This window comes from Cryptomeria japonica, chromosome 8 (assembly GCF_030272615.1).
Source record: "Cryptomeria japonica chromosome 8, Sugi_1.0, whole genome shotgun sequence".
Lineage (NCBI taxonomy): Eukaryota > Viridiplantae > Streptophyta > Pinopsida > Cupressales > Cupressaceae > Cryptomeria > Cryptomeria japonica.
Window position 1 is genome coordinate 3,160,554 of NC_081412.1, and position 17,638 is coordinate 3,178,191.

At 35.5% G+C, this 17,638-nt stretch overlaps 1 protein-coding gene across 2 annotated transcripts in view; it reads left to right on the plus strand.

Annotated features, from left to right (window-relative positions):
- The window catches only part of LOC131028878 (uncharacterized), an 80,351-nt gene that overhangs the window by 24,840 nt on the left and 37,873 nt on the right, over window positions 1-17,638 (plus strand). For both annotated transcript variants that reach the window (XM_057959254.2, XM_057959253.2), the window contains exon 2: window positions 3,892-3,986. In XM_057959254.2, coding sequence (XP_057815237.1) covers window positions 3,892-3,986 — 95 coding nt within the window. The remainder of the gene's footprint in view (window positions 1-3,891; window positions 3,987-17,638) is intronic.

Here is a 17,638-nt window from a genome sequence, read left to right on the forward strand (position 1 = left end):
CTTTTACACTTCTGATTTTTGATCTCAGGTCTTTGTTCAGAGCTCGATCTTACTCAATTTTGTATTTAATGGGGATTTGAACTTCGGTTTTTTCTAGGAAACCCCATTGTTTATTGCTGGAGCTCAATTTACACAATTATACACTTAGCATGGGGATTTGATCTTGGATCTTGTCTGTGAAAGTCCATTGGTTTACTACTTGAGCACACTTGTTGCTTGGCTCAAGTTACTCAATGTTACACTTAACATCTTTTGGGGATCTGAATTTGCATCTTTTCTACAAAAGTATTTTCTCTGTGAGCTCATTTTACTCAATTTTACACTTACTGCGTCTCTTTGGGATTTAAACTTTAGCCTTTATCACTAAATCCCATCGATTTACACTTGAGCTCAGTTTAGTTAATTTCTATTTGATTGGTAGGTTCTCCTTGCAGAGTGTTCTTTTTCTAGAATGCCACTAAGGAGTATCTTTTCTGTCAAATGCATCTAGGAGATGGCACTGGTATTTCCTGTTGGTATATACCATGGCAAATTAGGTGCGGTAGTTTACCTGATTAAAAATTTTGACATTTGCAAAATGAGCTTGTAACATTTTGATTTGTTCATGCTTCTCCACTATGAAAGCCTTGATTATTTACCTCTCAAGCTCATCCCATTTGACTTCTCAATTTTACACTGAACTGTCTCTGGGCATTTGAAATTGGGCATTTTGTACAAAATCTCATTGATTTACTATTTAGATCTGTTTACTCAATTTTATAGTTAACATACTTATTGGGATTTGAACTTTGGCCTTTGTTAAGGAAGCTCATTAGTTTAGTTGTTGAACTCAACCCAATCGAACTATCTTGTTTAAGTTCAATATGGTTGAATACTTATTAAATTATTTAGTGAAAGATTTATAATCTGATTTTAGGATATAGTTTGGGCTTGATGCCTTTAAATCAAATTCTACCGATTTACCATTAAAGCACCTTTGAAAACAATAGATTCCATAATTTTGAATATTGTGCAAGGGTTTCCCATGTTGCATAAACTTGATGATTTCATTGATTTAGTTTGTTTATAAATATGACAAGTAATTTTCAAATTTTATAACTGTTTTCTAACCTGTTAAATCAGGGCCTTTTTCTTAATGGGAAGATACGCTTTAAACTTCCAGAGAGTTGTGCATGTCCACGGGGATATTCAAATTGGTATGACTCTTAAGAGAAACTAAACCTACTTTACCTCTAGGCCATTTTACATGGGATGAGGGTCGCTTTAATTTCATTGATGAGATCAGTATGACCTTTTTATATCTGATGAGGTTCACTTAAAAAAACCTATGCTAGTCCATACTTGTTAGGATGCTTAATACAAAACTTGGCAATGAAGAAATTCTTCCCCTGGAGATATTTATTGTTAACTGTTCTTTGTGACCAGAAATTATATCTGATTGGATGATGAAAACAACAAAAGCCTACTAGAAGTTATGCATACCTAATGCTTGGTGCAAATGTTTGCCATACAAAATGTAATGTCCCCACTTTGAAATAAAATTTAATAATAAATGATAATAATAAAATTAAAATATTTAAAATTAAATTAAAATATAAAATAATAATTAAATATAATTAAATATGATTAATGAAAAGTCAAAAGACATGAAAGGAAAAGTTGTGACTCCCTCAACAATGAGATATAAAAGGGAGAAGAGAACCTCATTTGAGAGGGGGAATAATTTGAAAATGAGAAGTGCAGATCTGATCTAAATAATAAGTGCAGATCTGATTATGAGAGGTTGTGTCCCTTTCAAAGGGCAGAAATAATGAAGAGTTGCACTCTTTCAAAGGGTGCTAATGGTGAAAGGGCATGTCTCTTGCCAAAGGGTATACATGATGAAGAGGTGTGACCTCTCCCTCACATTGAGAGATATAAAGGAAAGGAATCAAAGCATCCAATAACATCACCATGGATTGATAAGATCAGAACTGTTATTAAGTTACAAGCAGTAACATCTTTGTTCTTGGTGGTATGCATGGGGATGAGCTGAGTTGTTCATTCACATTTTGGCATAAATTGGTTATATATACTTACGGATAGAAAGCCGAAAGAACACCACAATCATTGCCCAGTTGGGTGGTTCTACATGCACAGAGTCAGTAAACCAGATCGCATGAATACGTGGACTGGTGTCAGGGATGACAGTATATACATAGCATAGTGACAAAGAACTATAACACAAACCATGACAGTACAGTTGCCATTACAAAATCAGTCATAGACAAATTGCATACTCATATCAATGAATGCCACCTTCAGAACTGCTGGTATCATTGACTCTATCAGTCATAACATATCCTCAATTGTCAAAATCCGGAAAGCTGATCAAGATAAGTTCCATTATTCGAATTAATCTCAGAATTTTATAGTAGAATATATCAAATTCTGATAAAATTATATTTATTAATATATTACTATTCTAATTTGAGGTTAGAATGGATGTCTCAGGTTTAAATTAAGGGAAATCCCAAGTGGGGACATTACACAAAATCAAGTTCTGTTTTCATTCATAGCATGTGAAGTCCCCTTGAAATGATTTCAGTTTGCATTATGTCTTTCTCTTGACCCAAGAATATTATCTGATTGGATTAGGAATTGTCTGAGCTCTGCAAACAACAAAAACCCAGTAATCTCAGTTATGTATGCTTGTTGCTTGGTGCAAATGTTTTCCCTACAAATTGGGTGTCATGTTAATTTGCAGCATGAGTTCCCTTAAAAAGGATTTTAGTTCATGCCAAGTCCTTTATATGACTATAGTGGAGGTTCAGCATTAGAAATTTGTAGGTTTATCTACACGTGGTTAATTTGACCATGGTTGCTATATTGAAGCTGTCTTAAGTAGTTCGTGGACTTGGTAAATATCTAGTGGCTTCATGTATAGCTTTGATGCTATTGTTTGTTTTGTTTACATGAAAGTTTACATCAAACTCTGGTGTTCAACCAATTCAGTAGGTCTTTTTGGGATCATTTATGTTCATTTCTTTAGAGTCTTAGACACAGGGTGCACTTTAATCTTGATATAAATTAAGACTCAAATTTAAAGCAACAAAGAAATGCCAGAAGTGAAATTAAATAGTCTTAAGTCTCAGTAAAAGCGGAGTTATCTATAACAGGCGAGCTTCAGGAAACACACCCGATGATTCTGCAACACCAAGGGTGAACTTCTTTTGGTTTAGATGTTACGCGTAAGGGCTATCTGTCCTCCCAAAGTTGCTTGCAATGAACATTCAAGTTTGTCCCATTTTGTATTCTTTTCATTTAGGTGGCGTTTTTTCTGAACAGCTAGTACAAACTGTGATCAGCAGTATCTCTCTTGATTTCTAGTGTAAGCTGTCCCTGGCTGTCCTGAATTTTTTTACTTAGGGACTAATGCTTTTCAAATTTAAACCACCATAGCTTGGTGAAAGAGTCAATATTCATTGATAAATTGGAACAAGGGAAAAATGAATTTTGATTTTAGAATGACCGTGTTTGTAATTACTTGTGTAGTTTCATATTAAGAATGAGACCGGTTACCTTGAGAAAGAATTAATTGTCACTGATGGGCTTGTCTATGAACACATTACTATTATTCTTGGAATGTTCTTCTAAATGTATCGTTGGAAGATGTTAGGGCCATGTATTGTTCATTTGAAAGATGACTATTGTTATATTAGTATTGGGAGATTTGATTTCCTTTCTTCAAATTTTCTTGCAAAGTTATTTATGTTGTACTGAATTCACAAAACACTCAACTTGGATGAATAGCTTCCATTATTCAGTGAAGAAGAGCTTATCTTTGGGTGATTATCGTGCAAAGCCACATTCTATTTATATTTTTAACATGTTCAATTTTTTTCTGTTCAGATAGGTTCTGCTACCATTGTATACTGCAATGGGCTGAAATGCTTTTCAACAAACAGTCTGACTCCCTTCCGTGTCTACTTTGCCCTCTTTGCAAGGTTTTTGACTATTCCTTATCTCATAGGATTTTATCAGATACAAAATTTCATTTCAGTAATTACTCTTTGCCAATGGCCCAATAGGTAATATACTACTTTTAATATGTTCTAATGTTTGGATATGTATGATGTTTTAGATGGTTATATGTGCTCTTTCTTTGTCTTTTTCAATGCTTGCAAAAGAGTTGTTAATGTTATTCATGCCTGTCCTCACTATTCATATTAATAATTTAGTTGAAGTCTAAGAATATTACACCTCTTAGAAACACAACAAATGTACGAGTGCATCATCATTTCCTTTTTTGCATTACCAACAACGGGAGAAGTCCACCTGGCAATATCACGAGATGCTGATTGGCTGAGCAAAGACTATAGTTTAGGGGTCAAAACATATACTGATAGATAGGAGTAAAGTTATGCCTTTTTCTCTTCTATTGACTACCATTCTTGTGACTATAGCAAACATATTTTTCATGTACTTTAATAAGTTCTAAACTGTGCACAAGAATCAACATGAAATACATGTCATCGTCAACCACCTCAACATATAATTTTTTGAGAGGTGGATGATACCTAGTAGAATTGCATAACTCGTTAGTTTCCATAAGGAAAATGTCTTATCATATCACCTATTGGCTATTAGGAGTCCCTTTCTTATTCTGTGGATGAGGGTATGTGCATGTCTCCGATGAATATTGATGAAACAAGGAGTCCTTAGATAAAAATCTAATCCAAAAGCATGTCATGCACTGCCCTTAGGGGAGTGTTTGGATGAAACCTAATTAAAAAAAAGCGACACATGAAATAATCACCAGTTATGTAAGAGAGAATGATAAGGTGATTTCTGGGGTTATTGTGTAGGAGTTTTTTGTTTAAGTGAAGCTTCATATGCCCCTTTAAGAAGGATCAAAATAAAAAACACATTGTGTAATCTATGTATGGTGTACATGTCATGGCAGGAGTCTAACTGTTTAAAGCAGAGTTCACAAACTTGGACTTGGCAGACTCCAAATTTAGAAACTTGGTAAAAATTCTAGTAAAAAGCAACAAAATTTGGCAACTTGAAATATTTTATGGCCAAAAATGGTGAGTTTTTCAGTCTCAAGTTATGTATTAGGGAATGCTTTTTTAGTAACCAGCTATATTACCAGGTTTTGCAGTATTGCCCCACATGCCAGTTCTGGTCTGGTATGGTTTGGGGTTTGACCAGGGTTTGGCCCAAGTACCCTGTGACCCAGGGTGCTTGGGGTAGACCCTAGGAAAACCCAGGTGAAGGTTCATGCACCATTAATTATTTTAGTGCATTGATCTCAAGATTATCATTATTTATCCACGTTTGTTAATATTTACTAAACCATTTTTTGTTATTCGAGGAGTTATTGTGATTCTGGGTCATATTTGAAGGTGAAATATTCTTTTTGTTTCTTTCTGTATTACTTCTTAAAAGAGTAACCCATCTAACCTTTGCAGGAGATTTCCTTATTCCATTCTACATTTATTTGGAAATGTGTAGAGCACTGCATTGCAAGATCACTAGTGTTTTCACTTTTCTGATCTCATCTTTACCCTGTATTCCTACTATGAATTAATGCCAATATGCTTCATTTCAAACTAAAAAAGAAGTGTAACATGTTTTTACATCCTTCTAATTTTTGCCTTGTAAATTGATTGAGGAAGTATGACCAGTTGGGAAAAGAGTCAAGAGACGATAATGGATAATTCCTTTCTATGCTGAAAGTGTCAATTCAAAAATCAATAGAATGCTGGGTGTGGAAATTATATGAATTTTTGATGTTTTGTTCATATTGCATTATAGCATGAAACTGTCAAAATTCAAGTCAGCAGATTATGTATGCATGTCTGTCTGTCTGTGTATGTATGCATGCATCTTTAATTAATTTGGTGCATTGATCTCAAGATTATCATTATTTATCCACATTTGTTAATATTTACTAAACCATTTCCTGTTATTCGAGGAGATGTTGTGATTCGGGGTCATATTTGAAGGTGCAATATTCTTTTTGTTTTATTATTCTGTATTACTTCCTAATAGAGTAACCTGCCTAACCTTTGTAGGAAATTTCCTTATTCCATTTTACATTTATTTGGAAATGTGTAGAGCTCTGCATTACAAGATCACTAGTGTTTTTCACTTTTCTGATCTCATCTGTACTCTGTGTACGTACTATGAATTAATGCCAATAATGCTAGATTTCGAATTAAAAAACAAGCATAACATGTTTTTACATCCTTATAATTTTTGCCTTTCCTTGTATATTGATCGAGGGAGCGTGACCAGTCAGGAAAAGAGTCAAGAGACCATAATGGATAATTTCTTTCTATGCTGAAAGTGTTGATTCAAAGATCAATAGAATGCTGGATGTTTTGTTCATATTACATTATAGCATGAAAACTGTCAAAATTTAAGTTTGCAGATTACATATATGTGTGTGTGTGTGTGTATGTATGCGTTGCCTTGAATTTCTCCCCATAATCAAAATTTCAAATGCTACCTTTCATTTTAAGGTCGGGGGACATTGTTCATGTTTTAAGACGCCTAAGTGAACTCATTTTCCATCATTAAGTTTCTACACTGTTTTTTTGTGAGTTTTTCGGGTTTGAGTCTAAGTTAAAAATTCTCGTTGGGCTTCGACAAGCCTTTAGACCCCGTGGCTTTTCTTTTAAGCATTTAAAAGGTGTTGTCAGTCCTTGCCTTTTGTTCTAAAAGTTTTGTGGGGCTCCGATGCCCCTCCTTGTACTTGGCTTTAAAACTTTTTCGTTGTTGGTCCTCTTTAAGTCTACAAACATTAGTTCTTAATGCTGTGTCGGAACCCGACATGCGGTCTCAAACTCATCTTTTGGCCTTTAGTAAGTTCATTTTTGTCAAAGTTTCAGGCCTCTTTGGTCATATTCTTAAGTTCTATATGAAGTGTCAGGTCCCGATACGGTTTTCTAACCACGTTGGAACCCTATTGCTTATCTCTTAAAGGAGATTCATGAAGGTGGAAATGGTCGGGGTTTTCTTAACAAACAAACTCTTCAAGGCCAAAGTGTGAATTAAGGGGTCGGGCCATGAGGAAGTTATAAAACCTCGTCGGACTCCGACACCTAATTCCAAACTAAGATGAAGAGGTTAAAGAGAAAGGGATCAAAACAAGCATCACATTCTGTGGCATAAAGTAGAAGGAAGTATGGTTTTAAAATTATTGTCGGGCACCAGCAAGTTTTTCTAACTAAACTAGAGCCAGAGTGTTGACACCACCCAATTTACTGTGCTTTAATTGCAGAGGGTCGAGGTAGGCATGTAGTTAATGTAGCTGGAGGGAAAGGTTATATAACCTAAATTATCATTGTTCAAAATGCAATCAAGGAGTTTAGCCAGTTTCAGCGAAGGAATGCACAACAAAATTAGTGTGGTGCCCTGAAATTGAAGCACCAATTGTCACCATTGCTACAGAAAAAGGTAAGTCATCAGATAACCATAAAAAAGCTTGCTGTTCACAGTATTAGGGTTCTTATTTCGTCATCGAAAGTGGCCAAAATAAATGGAAACAATGCCAAAATTTTTCCAAGGATTTGAAGGATAATTCAAATGAAAGACAAATACTTAGGGTATGAGCATTTGAATGGGTTAGAGAGCTCACTATCAAAGGTTGGGGATACTTGACTAGGGCATATTGACTTGAAAGATTTTTGGGATCGTGTAAAGAACCTTGACCAGCATCTAGTTACACAGAAATTAGTTGAGAGTAGATTGCTAGAGGCAGTGATGTTCCCAGTAGCGGTGCAATGCACGGATTTGGTTTTGGAGTGCATCAATAGGTATGACCCTCATACTCAGTGTAGACACCCAAAAATGGTCAACGCTTGCGAGGTCATACTTTAACATTTGCGCATTGCCTCATTTTAGGTTTTTGCGTCGCATTAACATTTCTCCTATGTCACGCACTTGATTTTTATCATTTGCGAACATTGAGTCATTCTTCTACATTCTTCAATCATCTCGTCTTCGAATTTGGTCTTGTCGACAACATTATCCAGTCATGATTTTGATCGATTTTACTTTGTCACATCAATATGCGTATTCATTTGTCATCATTTTAGACATCGTCAATCCTAATTAGGGTTTTGTCCTCCTGTCAATCTTATCAATTTTATCATCAATCTTATCATTTTGGACATCGTCAATCCTAATTAGGGTTTTGTCCCCTTTTCAATCTTGTCGATTTATCATCAATCCTTCAATCTTGTCATTTTAACGATCGATTTGTCATTGATCGTTGTCATGTTCAATCTTGTCATCTTGCAATCCATTTTGTTGTCGATCCTTGTCCACTTGTCAATTTTGTCATTTTGCGACCGATTTGTCATCGATCGTTGTCTGTCTCAATTATGTCAATTTGGATCAATTTGTCATTGTTCCTCGTTAATTGGCGCATTTTCTCAAATCATTCTATCGCATTGGTCCTTTATCAATTCAAAATCATGACATTAATTATCTCTAATCAAGACCTAATTGTCATCTTCGCATTTCTAATTCGTCTTCTAGGGTTTTATGATTTGGTCATTTAACCTAATTTGCCATTTCTTCCTCTAGGATTACTAAATTATTTATTAATCCTAAGTCTTCTTATTACAATTAAATCTTTATTTAATTGGCTAATTATTCTTCTTTGTGAATTGATTAATAAATGAAAAATTATTAATTAATTCACTAATTCACTAAATCCTATTTTTCATCAATTTCTAATTCCAATTTCCTAATTGGTCATCAATTTCAATTTTCCTAATTTTCAAATTTCTAATTCTTTTTCCCTCCTAATTCATCTCCTAATTCTATGGGAGTGGCATGTCAATTTGTCATGAAATTGTCATAATTGATAATCAATCAATTTTGACATAGAATGTGTCATAATTTGTCATCAAATTGTCAATCAATCAAATTGTGCATGGAAAGTGCATAATTTGTCATAATTTGTCATATTGATTTGCAATTTCCATTTGAATTGCATCATGCCAATTTTGTGATTTCTCCAATTTCTCTATAAATTGGATAATTCTTCTTCTTCAACCCCTTCAATTACTTCTTGAAATCCGAATTGCTGTCAAACTATCAAATTTTAGTTCTAGTACTCTTGAGCTTTTTGCTTTCAATTGTGAGAGCACTTGTAGGTGAGATCCACAAAATTATTGAAGAGGAAAGAACAACAATGGAGCCGCATGGAAGGAGTATTCAATCTTGAGTCTGGTTTGCATAATGTTTTCTTTTGAATGCTTCATTTTCATACCTCTATTGAATGTGCATTGTGATTAGGTTCATTGCAATGAGTATTTCTTTGATTGAGCTATCATGTTTAATGTTTTGATTTGATCTACTTATCTTGTAATGATTCCTAATTTCTATCCCACATTAAATGGTGAACCCGACGTGAACATGCTTGGATCTAATATCTTTTTGAATGTTTTGTGAAGTTGCAGATTTTTTTGTGGAGAAATTGCAGATTTTTCTTCGAAGAAAAAAACAGTCATAATCAATTGAAAACGTAAAAAAATGCGTGCAGAATTAAAATAAACGATTTTTGGGTTTATTAGATCACGTTGTTATCTTTCCAGATCATTTTACGGTTTGTAATTTGGATAAATATTGAGAAAGTTATGACATTTTTAATTATGCTGCTGTAAATGGTCAAAATTTTGAAAAAAACAAAATCATGCAACCTTCATCTAGATTAATTTAGCTTGGCAAATTAATCATGCATTCATGCAAATAATTTTTGGTGTTTTTGCTTTCTATTTTCTATGCTTTGGATTTTGGTACTAATTATTTGTGCAGGATCTTGGCATACGCATGACAAAGACTACAAATCAAACTACTAACATGTGTTATGCAGATTCGATGGTCAAAGACAACAAATCAAACTTTTGACATGTGTTTTGCAGGTTGCCTTGGAGAAACAACCAAATTGTGTGTTTGAGTTTTCTAATTAGGCACTTAGTGATTTATAAGTAGGTGGGAATGAACATTTGTTTGCTTTGATTGTTAAGTATGACATTGGAGTAGGAGAGTATGCTCTCATCCTTCTTAGGGTGATCAGAAATCCAGATCTTCGGTACCATACTTGTGTTGTTGATTGTTTGTCACCCTTAGAGGGCCTGCCTTCCCGACCACTTTGCTTTAGCAAGCAAGTGATAATCGTGAGAAGGGGACGACCCAAAGTGAGTACGGCTAGAATTCCTTGGCATTCTAACTCACTATAAAAAAATACCCGATAAGCGAAAGCTTTGAAGGAAGTGTTACGTGGGAATTGTAGTTACTTGGGAAGTGATGCCCCTTGAAACTCTTTCTCATATCAACATCTAAGTAGGGCCTCTTGGTCTAAATCGCGCTTGCGCGACTACATTTGTTTGGTATCTTGATGGGCTTAATGTCTCAATCATGCTTGCATGACATCAAGGAGTAATGCTTAACAGAAATCCTTACTACACACCTTGTTTTTAGAGGCCAAAAACCCTTCTAGTTGCTTGAGAAGGACAAATTCGGATACTTGGAAGAGATACTAAGTTCGCCATGGGGAGGTTCCATGGGGACTGATGCTTGGCTGCCCTGAGAAGTGAGTGTCGTGGAGGGGAGCCCGTGGGGTCAAGCATCTATGTATTCTCCTTGAATCCCATAATGAGTCTACCTCTCAAGTACCTAATGTCTTTGCCTACCATAAGGAATGTGGAAATGAGCATGATTGTCTTGAGTCTAAGTTGTAACATCTTGTATTCTTTGATTGTCAAAAGTTGAATCCATTTCAAGAACAAACACATTAATATAACACAAGATCAAACACCAAAGACATTCATCCAACAAACATTCAACAAGATTCAAAGATCATACTTCAAGCATGGTTGTCCAACATTGGTCAAAAACTTGTCTCAACTCTTATGTCACTTGCATTTAGGTGCATCCTAGGTTTGCATTTTGCAAAGTCATTGTCAATTACCAAAGTGAGGTTTCACCTAAGTCATATTTCTTTTGCATATCAATAAGAGTCATCCATTTGCATGTGTCCTCTTGCATTAAAGTCATACTATTATCATACATTTGCATTTGCATATCCTAAGTCTCTTCATTAAGCCTAAGTCATTGTCATATCATATTAAGATCATTTGCATATTAATTATCCTTTTGCATATAATGTCAAATCCAGGCTTTGTCATACTTGAGTAATCCAAATCTTTGATAAACCCTAAGTCATTGTTAAGAAGTCTAGACATTATCAAACTTTTGTCCTTTTGTCATCAATATCATTTCGTCAAACCTAGCTTAGTATCCAAGCATATAGGGGAGACATTGTCATCTTGTCCTTTGCCATTTAAGTCCTTTTGTCCTTTGAGGTCTAGACATCATTCCAATATCCTAAGGGTCTCTCTTAGATTTGCATTACAAAAGTTTGTCAAAATCTTCAAAAACACCAAAAACATAGATTGCATTTTCATCTATTTAGTTTGCATTTAGTTGCATATCATATATTATCCTTGAAAAATTCCAAAAATATTGCATTCGCATAAGTGACATGTCTATTGAAACAAGGTTCCAAGTGCCAATGATGCAACAAAGTTTGACATATCAACCGACAATGCAATCACAATTCTATTCAACCCAACAACAAAGCAACATTGGTCAAACTTATCATGATGATTTAAATGTCCAAATACAAAAACTAGAGGAGAAACTAGCTCAAGAAAAGGAGATATTGGAGCAAAAAGTGATAAACAGTGAGAAGATAAGATCTCAAATGTCCAAAATGTTTCAAAAATTTCCAAGTCAAAATCCAAATTTTGAGCCAATTAATGTAAGATCTCTTCTTGAACGATCAGACATACCAGCTCTCCTCTCCCAAATAGAGATGATGAAACAATTACAAAAAAGGAGACAACATCAATTTCAACATTATGTGCCTCCACAACAAGAACAAGGTGTTTACTATCAATCAGATTTTCAACCATCACAACCAAGGGTCCAACATATGCAACCAACACAACCAATGGTTCAATTTCAACAATATGTCCAACCAACTATACAATGTCAACAAATGGTTCAACCAATGGTGGAATATCAATGTCAACAACCACAATCACCAATTCAAAAACAAAACTTGCAACATGCACCAAGCCGAATTTTGAACATGTCAAACCAAAATGATCAACATCTAGTTCAATATCAGAAAATGACATCAAATCAAAAACAAGTTCAAGTTCAATCAACATATCAATGTCAACAATTGCCACAAAACATTCAAAAACAAAGGTTGCAACACACACCAACCCAAGTTTCAAACATGTCAAACCAATCTGATCAACATCAAGTCCAATATCAAAACATGACATCAAATCAAAAACAAGTTCAAATTCCAAGTCCAATCATATCAAAACCTAAAAAGAAGGGTGGCCTTATTGCAATGCTCTTAAGGAAACGACTAAGTGAGTCTTTTGAGGAAGATAAAGATAATACAATTTTGTCTAGCAATGCCTCATCCCCCCATAAGCAAATCGACTCTCCAGCGGCAGCTATCCCTACACCTCTAGAAGTTTCACAAGAACCTTCCATATTGTCCTCATCAAACAATACACCCAAGGATGCAATTATCCAAGAGCTATCCATAATTGATTGCCACGATAATCCAATTTGTGATGCACATCCTTGTCATATTTTAGAAATACAAGACCCAATGCCACCATGCACTTTATTGCCATTCCCTATTTTAGAGGACCCCATTCGAAGTCCCTCTTCCTCATGTTCAAGCATTGATTCCTTGCCAGAATCCATCGCAAATGTTCAAAGTGCATCCCCTTCATGCCAAAGCATTGATTCCTTGTCAGAATCCTCCATGCATATCCAAAGTCCAACCTCATGTCAAGAGGATAATTTAGAGCACGAAGAAACGTGTCTTAGAACATATCAAGATCAAGATCCCAAAACCTTATCATCCCATCCAATTGTTGACCAGGACCCCATCTTCCCACACATTCATAATGATCCTCCTATCACTATCCATTCTATCCAAGAGAACAACACCTTTTCAAGTCCTATTGACACTCCATTCTTCGAGCAAGATCAAGATATCTTAGTCCATCCAATCCCAAATGATCCCATTCCATTTCATGAACACAGTGCCCTTTCAAATCCCATTGACATTCCACTTCCTCAGAAAGATCAAGATATCCCTTCCATCCTTTCCGATGATCCCATTGAAAGTCAAGAGCAAAGCACCTTTAAAGAAGATTCCAATGATCTTCCTCCTTGTCAAGATCAAATCATTCCTTCAGATCCTCCACAAGATCCACTTGTCCCTCCATCTCCACGTCCTAATCCCGCATATCCACTCCAAGATTGCATTTCTTTTGACGATCCCATTATTTCTCCCATTCCATCTCTTGAAGATCTTGTCATTGAACCATGTCCACTACACACTCCTAGTCCCCCTCATGATCCTGATCCCCCTCATGATTCTAACGTGTCAGTGCAAGATGTTCATGAACCCCCTACATGCATAATGGGTTCTTCCACTTTGGTGCAATCCGATCCGCTTCAAGATCTCACTATTTCTCTCATATCATATCCACCTCATAATGGACTCTCGTCTTCTTCCCAAAGAAAAGAGTATCCTATTAGTCAAAATATTGATAAAGGCAAAGGGGTAGACCTTCACAAGCAAGAACCCTTTCATATCAAAGAGTATACTAATGGTCATGGCTACAGAGCTCACACTCAAGGCGTTGGTATCCCTTCAAAGTCAAAATCCAAATGTCCACCTTCCCCATCATCGCTTCCATCCATTCTAGGTCCCTATATCCCTCCATCTCCTATGCAACATCAGCAAAGGCACACATCTTGGAGAACCTTCCATCCATCCCACAGGCCTCCATATCATTCCCTTCCACACCAACATTCCTTTTCTCCTCCAAGCAATTTGGATGCCAAGCATAAAAGTCATAAGTCTAGAAATCCACATGTATTCAAGGATCAACATGTCCAATCTAATCGACATGTCAAAACAAAGAGCAATATGATCTATAAAGAAAAGGAAATATCCAAAAGGCCACAAAGGCCCACTGAGCAAAATAAAGCAAAGTCAAGATCTATATGGGTTCCTAAATCCCTTGTGCAAGCAATGCACTCCAAGGAACCACAAAAGCATGAAAAATCAAAAACCATGTGGATCCCTAAGAAGCTCCTTGAAGCACAAAGAGAAACATCAAACTTGGCATCCAAAATTGTTATTCCTCCATCCAAACCTCTCAAATCTATTCCTCCATCACCTTCATCATCCATTTTGGGCTCTTATGTCCCAAAATCCCAAGCTATTCCTCCATCCAAATCTTACAATCCAAAATATATTTGTCCTCCATCAGTCTATCACCCCTCAAGGTGTGTGCCAATGTTGATCTTGCCTTCATTTCCATCCACTGAAGCCCAATTCTTCCAATACCCTATCCATTATCCAATGCATATTTTCCATCCTTCCATCCCTTTGATCCAATCCTTTGCGTCAATCCTGGCCTTAGTGTCATCTCATTTTCCATGTCTTTATCCTACCAACATCTTTGAGCATACTTTTAAAGGTCATGGTCTATTTTTTTCAAGGCTACTATCCAAACAAAAAGACGCTTGAGTCCTTCTTCCATCCTCTATCATGTGTCCATCTTCTATTGAAAAAGTCAAAAAATCAAAAAAAAAAGAAAAAAAGTCAAAAAATCAAAAAAAAAGAAAAAAGTAAAAAAAAAAGAAAAAGAAAAAAAATAGTAAAAGAAAAATAATTCGTCCACTGGTGAAAACCTGGCAAACAGGCGCCTTGGGCAAGTACCATGATGAAAACCTGGCAAACAGGCGTCATGTGTAATCTATGAACTTCTTGCACACCACACTTGGGGGCAGGTTTCCTCCTATCATATCCTTTTGTCCTTAATTGTTCCATTATCCTATCAAACCCATGTCATACTCCTTCATATCTCATTGCCCTTCCTTATCCTATCATATCATGTCATGTCATACCCTTCATATCCTGTTGTCCCTCATGTCCAGTTTCCCTTTCCACTTTTGATCTTGACAAGGCTAAGGATCGTCATGAGAATCATGTATCTTGTTTGCAGCTTTCAGTCTATCATAGCTTTTGGTCATTTATCCATTTGCTTATTATAACCTTTCATCCATATTCCCTAGCTTATTGCAACTTTCTACCACTATCCCTTAGCCTACCCCGACCTTCTGTCCATGTCCTTTATCCATTCTTGGTCTTGCTTATCCTATCCATATCATATCACTATCCATACACTCTTTCTGTCCCTTGATCTTGATCTGACAAAAGGATGTAAGATTTAAACATGGATTCAAAAACCTCTTGACATGTCCCTCATGCCATTTCACTGCTTTTGTCATATCCAGCTTGTCCCATCACGCCATAGCCCTTGAAACTTGCATCCGTATTGTCTCCATAATAAAAGACCTTTGCCTTCCCTCTATCCACCAACATTTCAGCAAGCCTATTAATTCACCTGTCATATTCCTTGCCTTGCTAGACACTGGGGGCAAAATAAATCCATAAAAATCAAATAAATGTCCTGAAAAAATTCATAAAAATGGCAAAATGTCCTGAAATAATCCAAAAAAATCAAATAATGTCCTGAAATAATTCAAAAAAATCAAATAATGTCCTGAAATAATCTAAAAAAATCTTAAAATGTCCTGAAAAAATTCCAAAAAAATCAAATAATGTCCTGAAAAAAGTCATAAAAATTGAAAAATGTCCTGAAAAAATTCATAAAAATCTCAAAATGTCCTGAAAAAATTCATAAAAATCGAAAAATGTCATGAAAAAAGTCATAAAAATTGAAAAATGTCATGAAAAAATTCATAAAAATCGAAAAATGACCTGAAATAAGATCATAAAAATTGAAAAAAGTCCTGAAAAAAAAAAAATTCATAAAAATTGAATAATGTCCTGAAATAATCCAAAAAAATCAAATAATGTCCTGAAGAAATTCATAAAAATCGAAAAAATGACCTGAAATAAGATCATAAAAATTGAAAAAAGTCCTGAAAAAAAAAAAAAAAAAAAAAAAATTCAAAAAAAATCAAATAATGTCCTGAAAAAAATTCAAAAAAAATCAAATAATGTCCTGAAAAAAATTCAAAAAAAAAATCAAATAATGTCCTGAAATAATCCATAAAAAAAAAAATCAAATAATGTCCTGAAAAAATCCATAAAAATCAAATCCTGAAAAAAGAATGAACACAAAAAAATTGTAAACCTCCAAAAACCAAAACACGCATTTTGCAATAAAGTATTCCCTTTATGCATCGACAGATCACTGAGCATTCCTCCAACGACTCGCAATCAAACATCGTGCTTTAATGAAATCATGCTTTAACCAGATGAACTTTTTCAACTCAAACCAAACATTCAAATTGATCAAAATTGTCTTATCAATTGAATATCACCATCAATATCACTTGTCCTTGTCATCATTATCATGGGTCTTATACAGGGTGTGGTATACTCGAAACCAGACTGTGTCCTGTCTTAGACGGGGTACCACATTTCCTGAAACCAGACAGCATGATCGTCCTATCAGCACATTCAACTTTTGACAATGAAGATCAAGATGTTTGTTTGATTTGCTTGAATTTGTGAGTCTTATCTTTTTATTGATTTATCTTTGGCTTCGATCATGTCCCTATGTTGCTCGATGATGTCACTGAGTGATTTAGAGTAACCGGGATGGCTCATGATCCTTTTCTTTTTTTGATTATGATTGTCGTTTGTCTGTGATGTGTCTGTCTTTTGCAAATCGGGTTGCATTTCAGCTCTGGCCTTCAATGCCATGATGCTACGCATCCATTTTGCTAAATAAAAATAAAGGTTCTCACCTACAAAGTGCATTACTGAAAGCAAATTTTCATCATCTCTAATTGTCCTCTGTCTTATTTCTTCTTACTAACACTTCTTCCGTCCGGTCGGATAGTCAGTTCGGTCTAGTGCTCCGATATCCAAAACCATATTGTGTCCTGCATACATTTGGTCAATACATTTGCATTCCATTACACATTACATCACGCATTTTATACATTTCATATTATAAATACATCCAAAATACATAAAAATGCATCCATACATGTTCATAAACCAGTGCATAAGTCATCCATTCATGAAAAATAACATAAGTCATCACATATTGCATCCCATCATATCGATGCATATCATATTACATATCATAATAATGTCGGAGTACAAAATCGGACTGTCTGTCCTAAGTATGACTCGCAGGCTGACTACATAATGGCAAACTACATGATGTCCACTGTCTGTCATAAGGAGTACGTGCCTCTGTCACTAGGTGCTCCCTCTGTCCTCCTCATCCCTGCAATGTCCCGTAAGCCGTCAAAATTCATGAAATTCAAAACATGGGTTTTTGAGATACATACCGCTGCTCCTGCATCCTCCGGTCATCTGAATGTGCGTACACGTTCTCCAAGGTGATCCGTCGTTGGAATGTTCGCCATCTGTCTGCAAGTGTCCTTGTCCAGAGCAACAAATCCTTCTCTTTAGCTAGTGCAAATGAGTCATTTTCACCCTCTTGGTCCCATTTATAGCTCTTTGTCATTG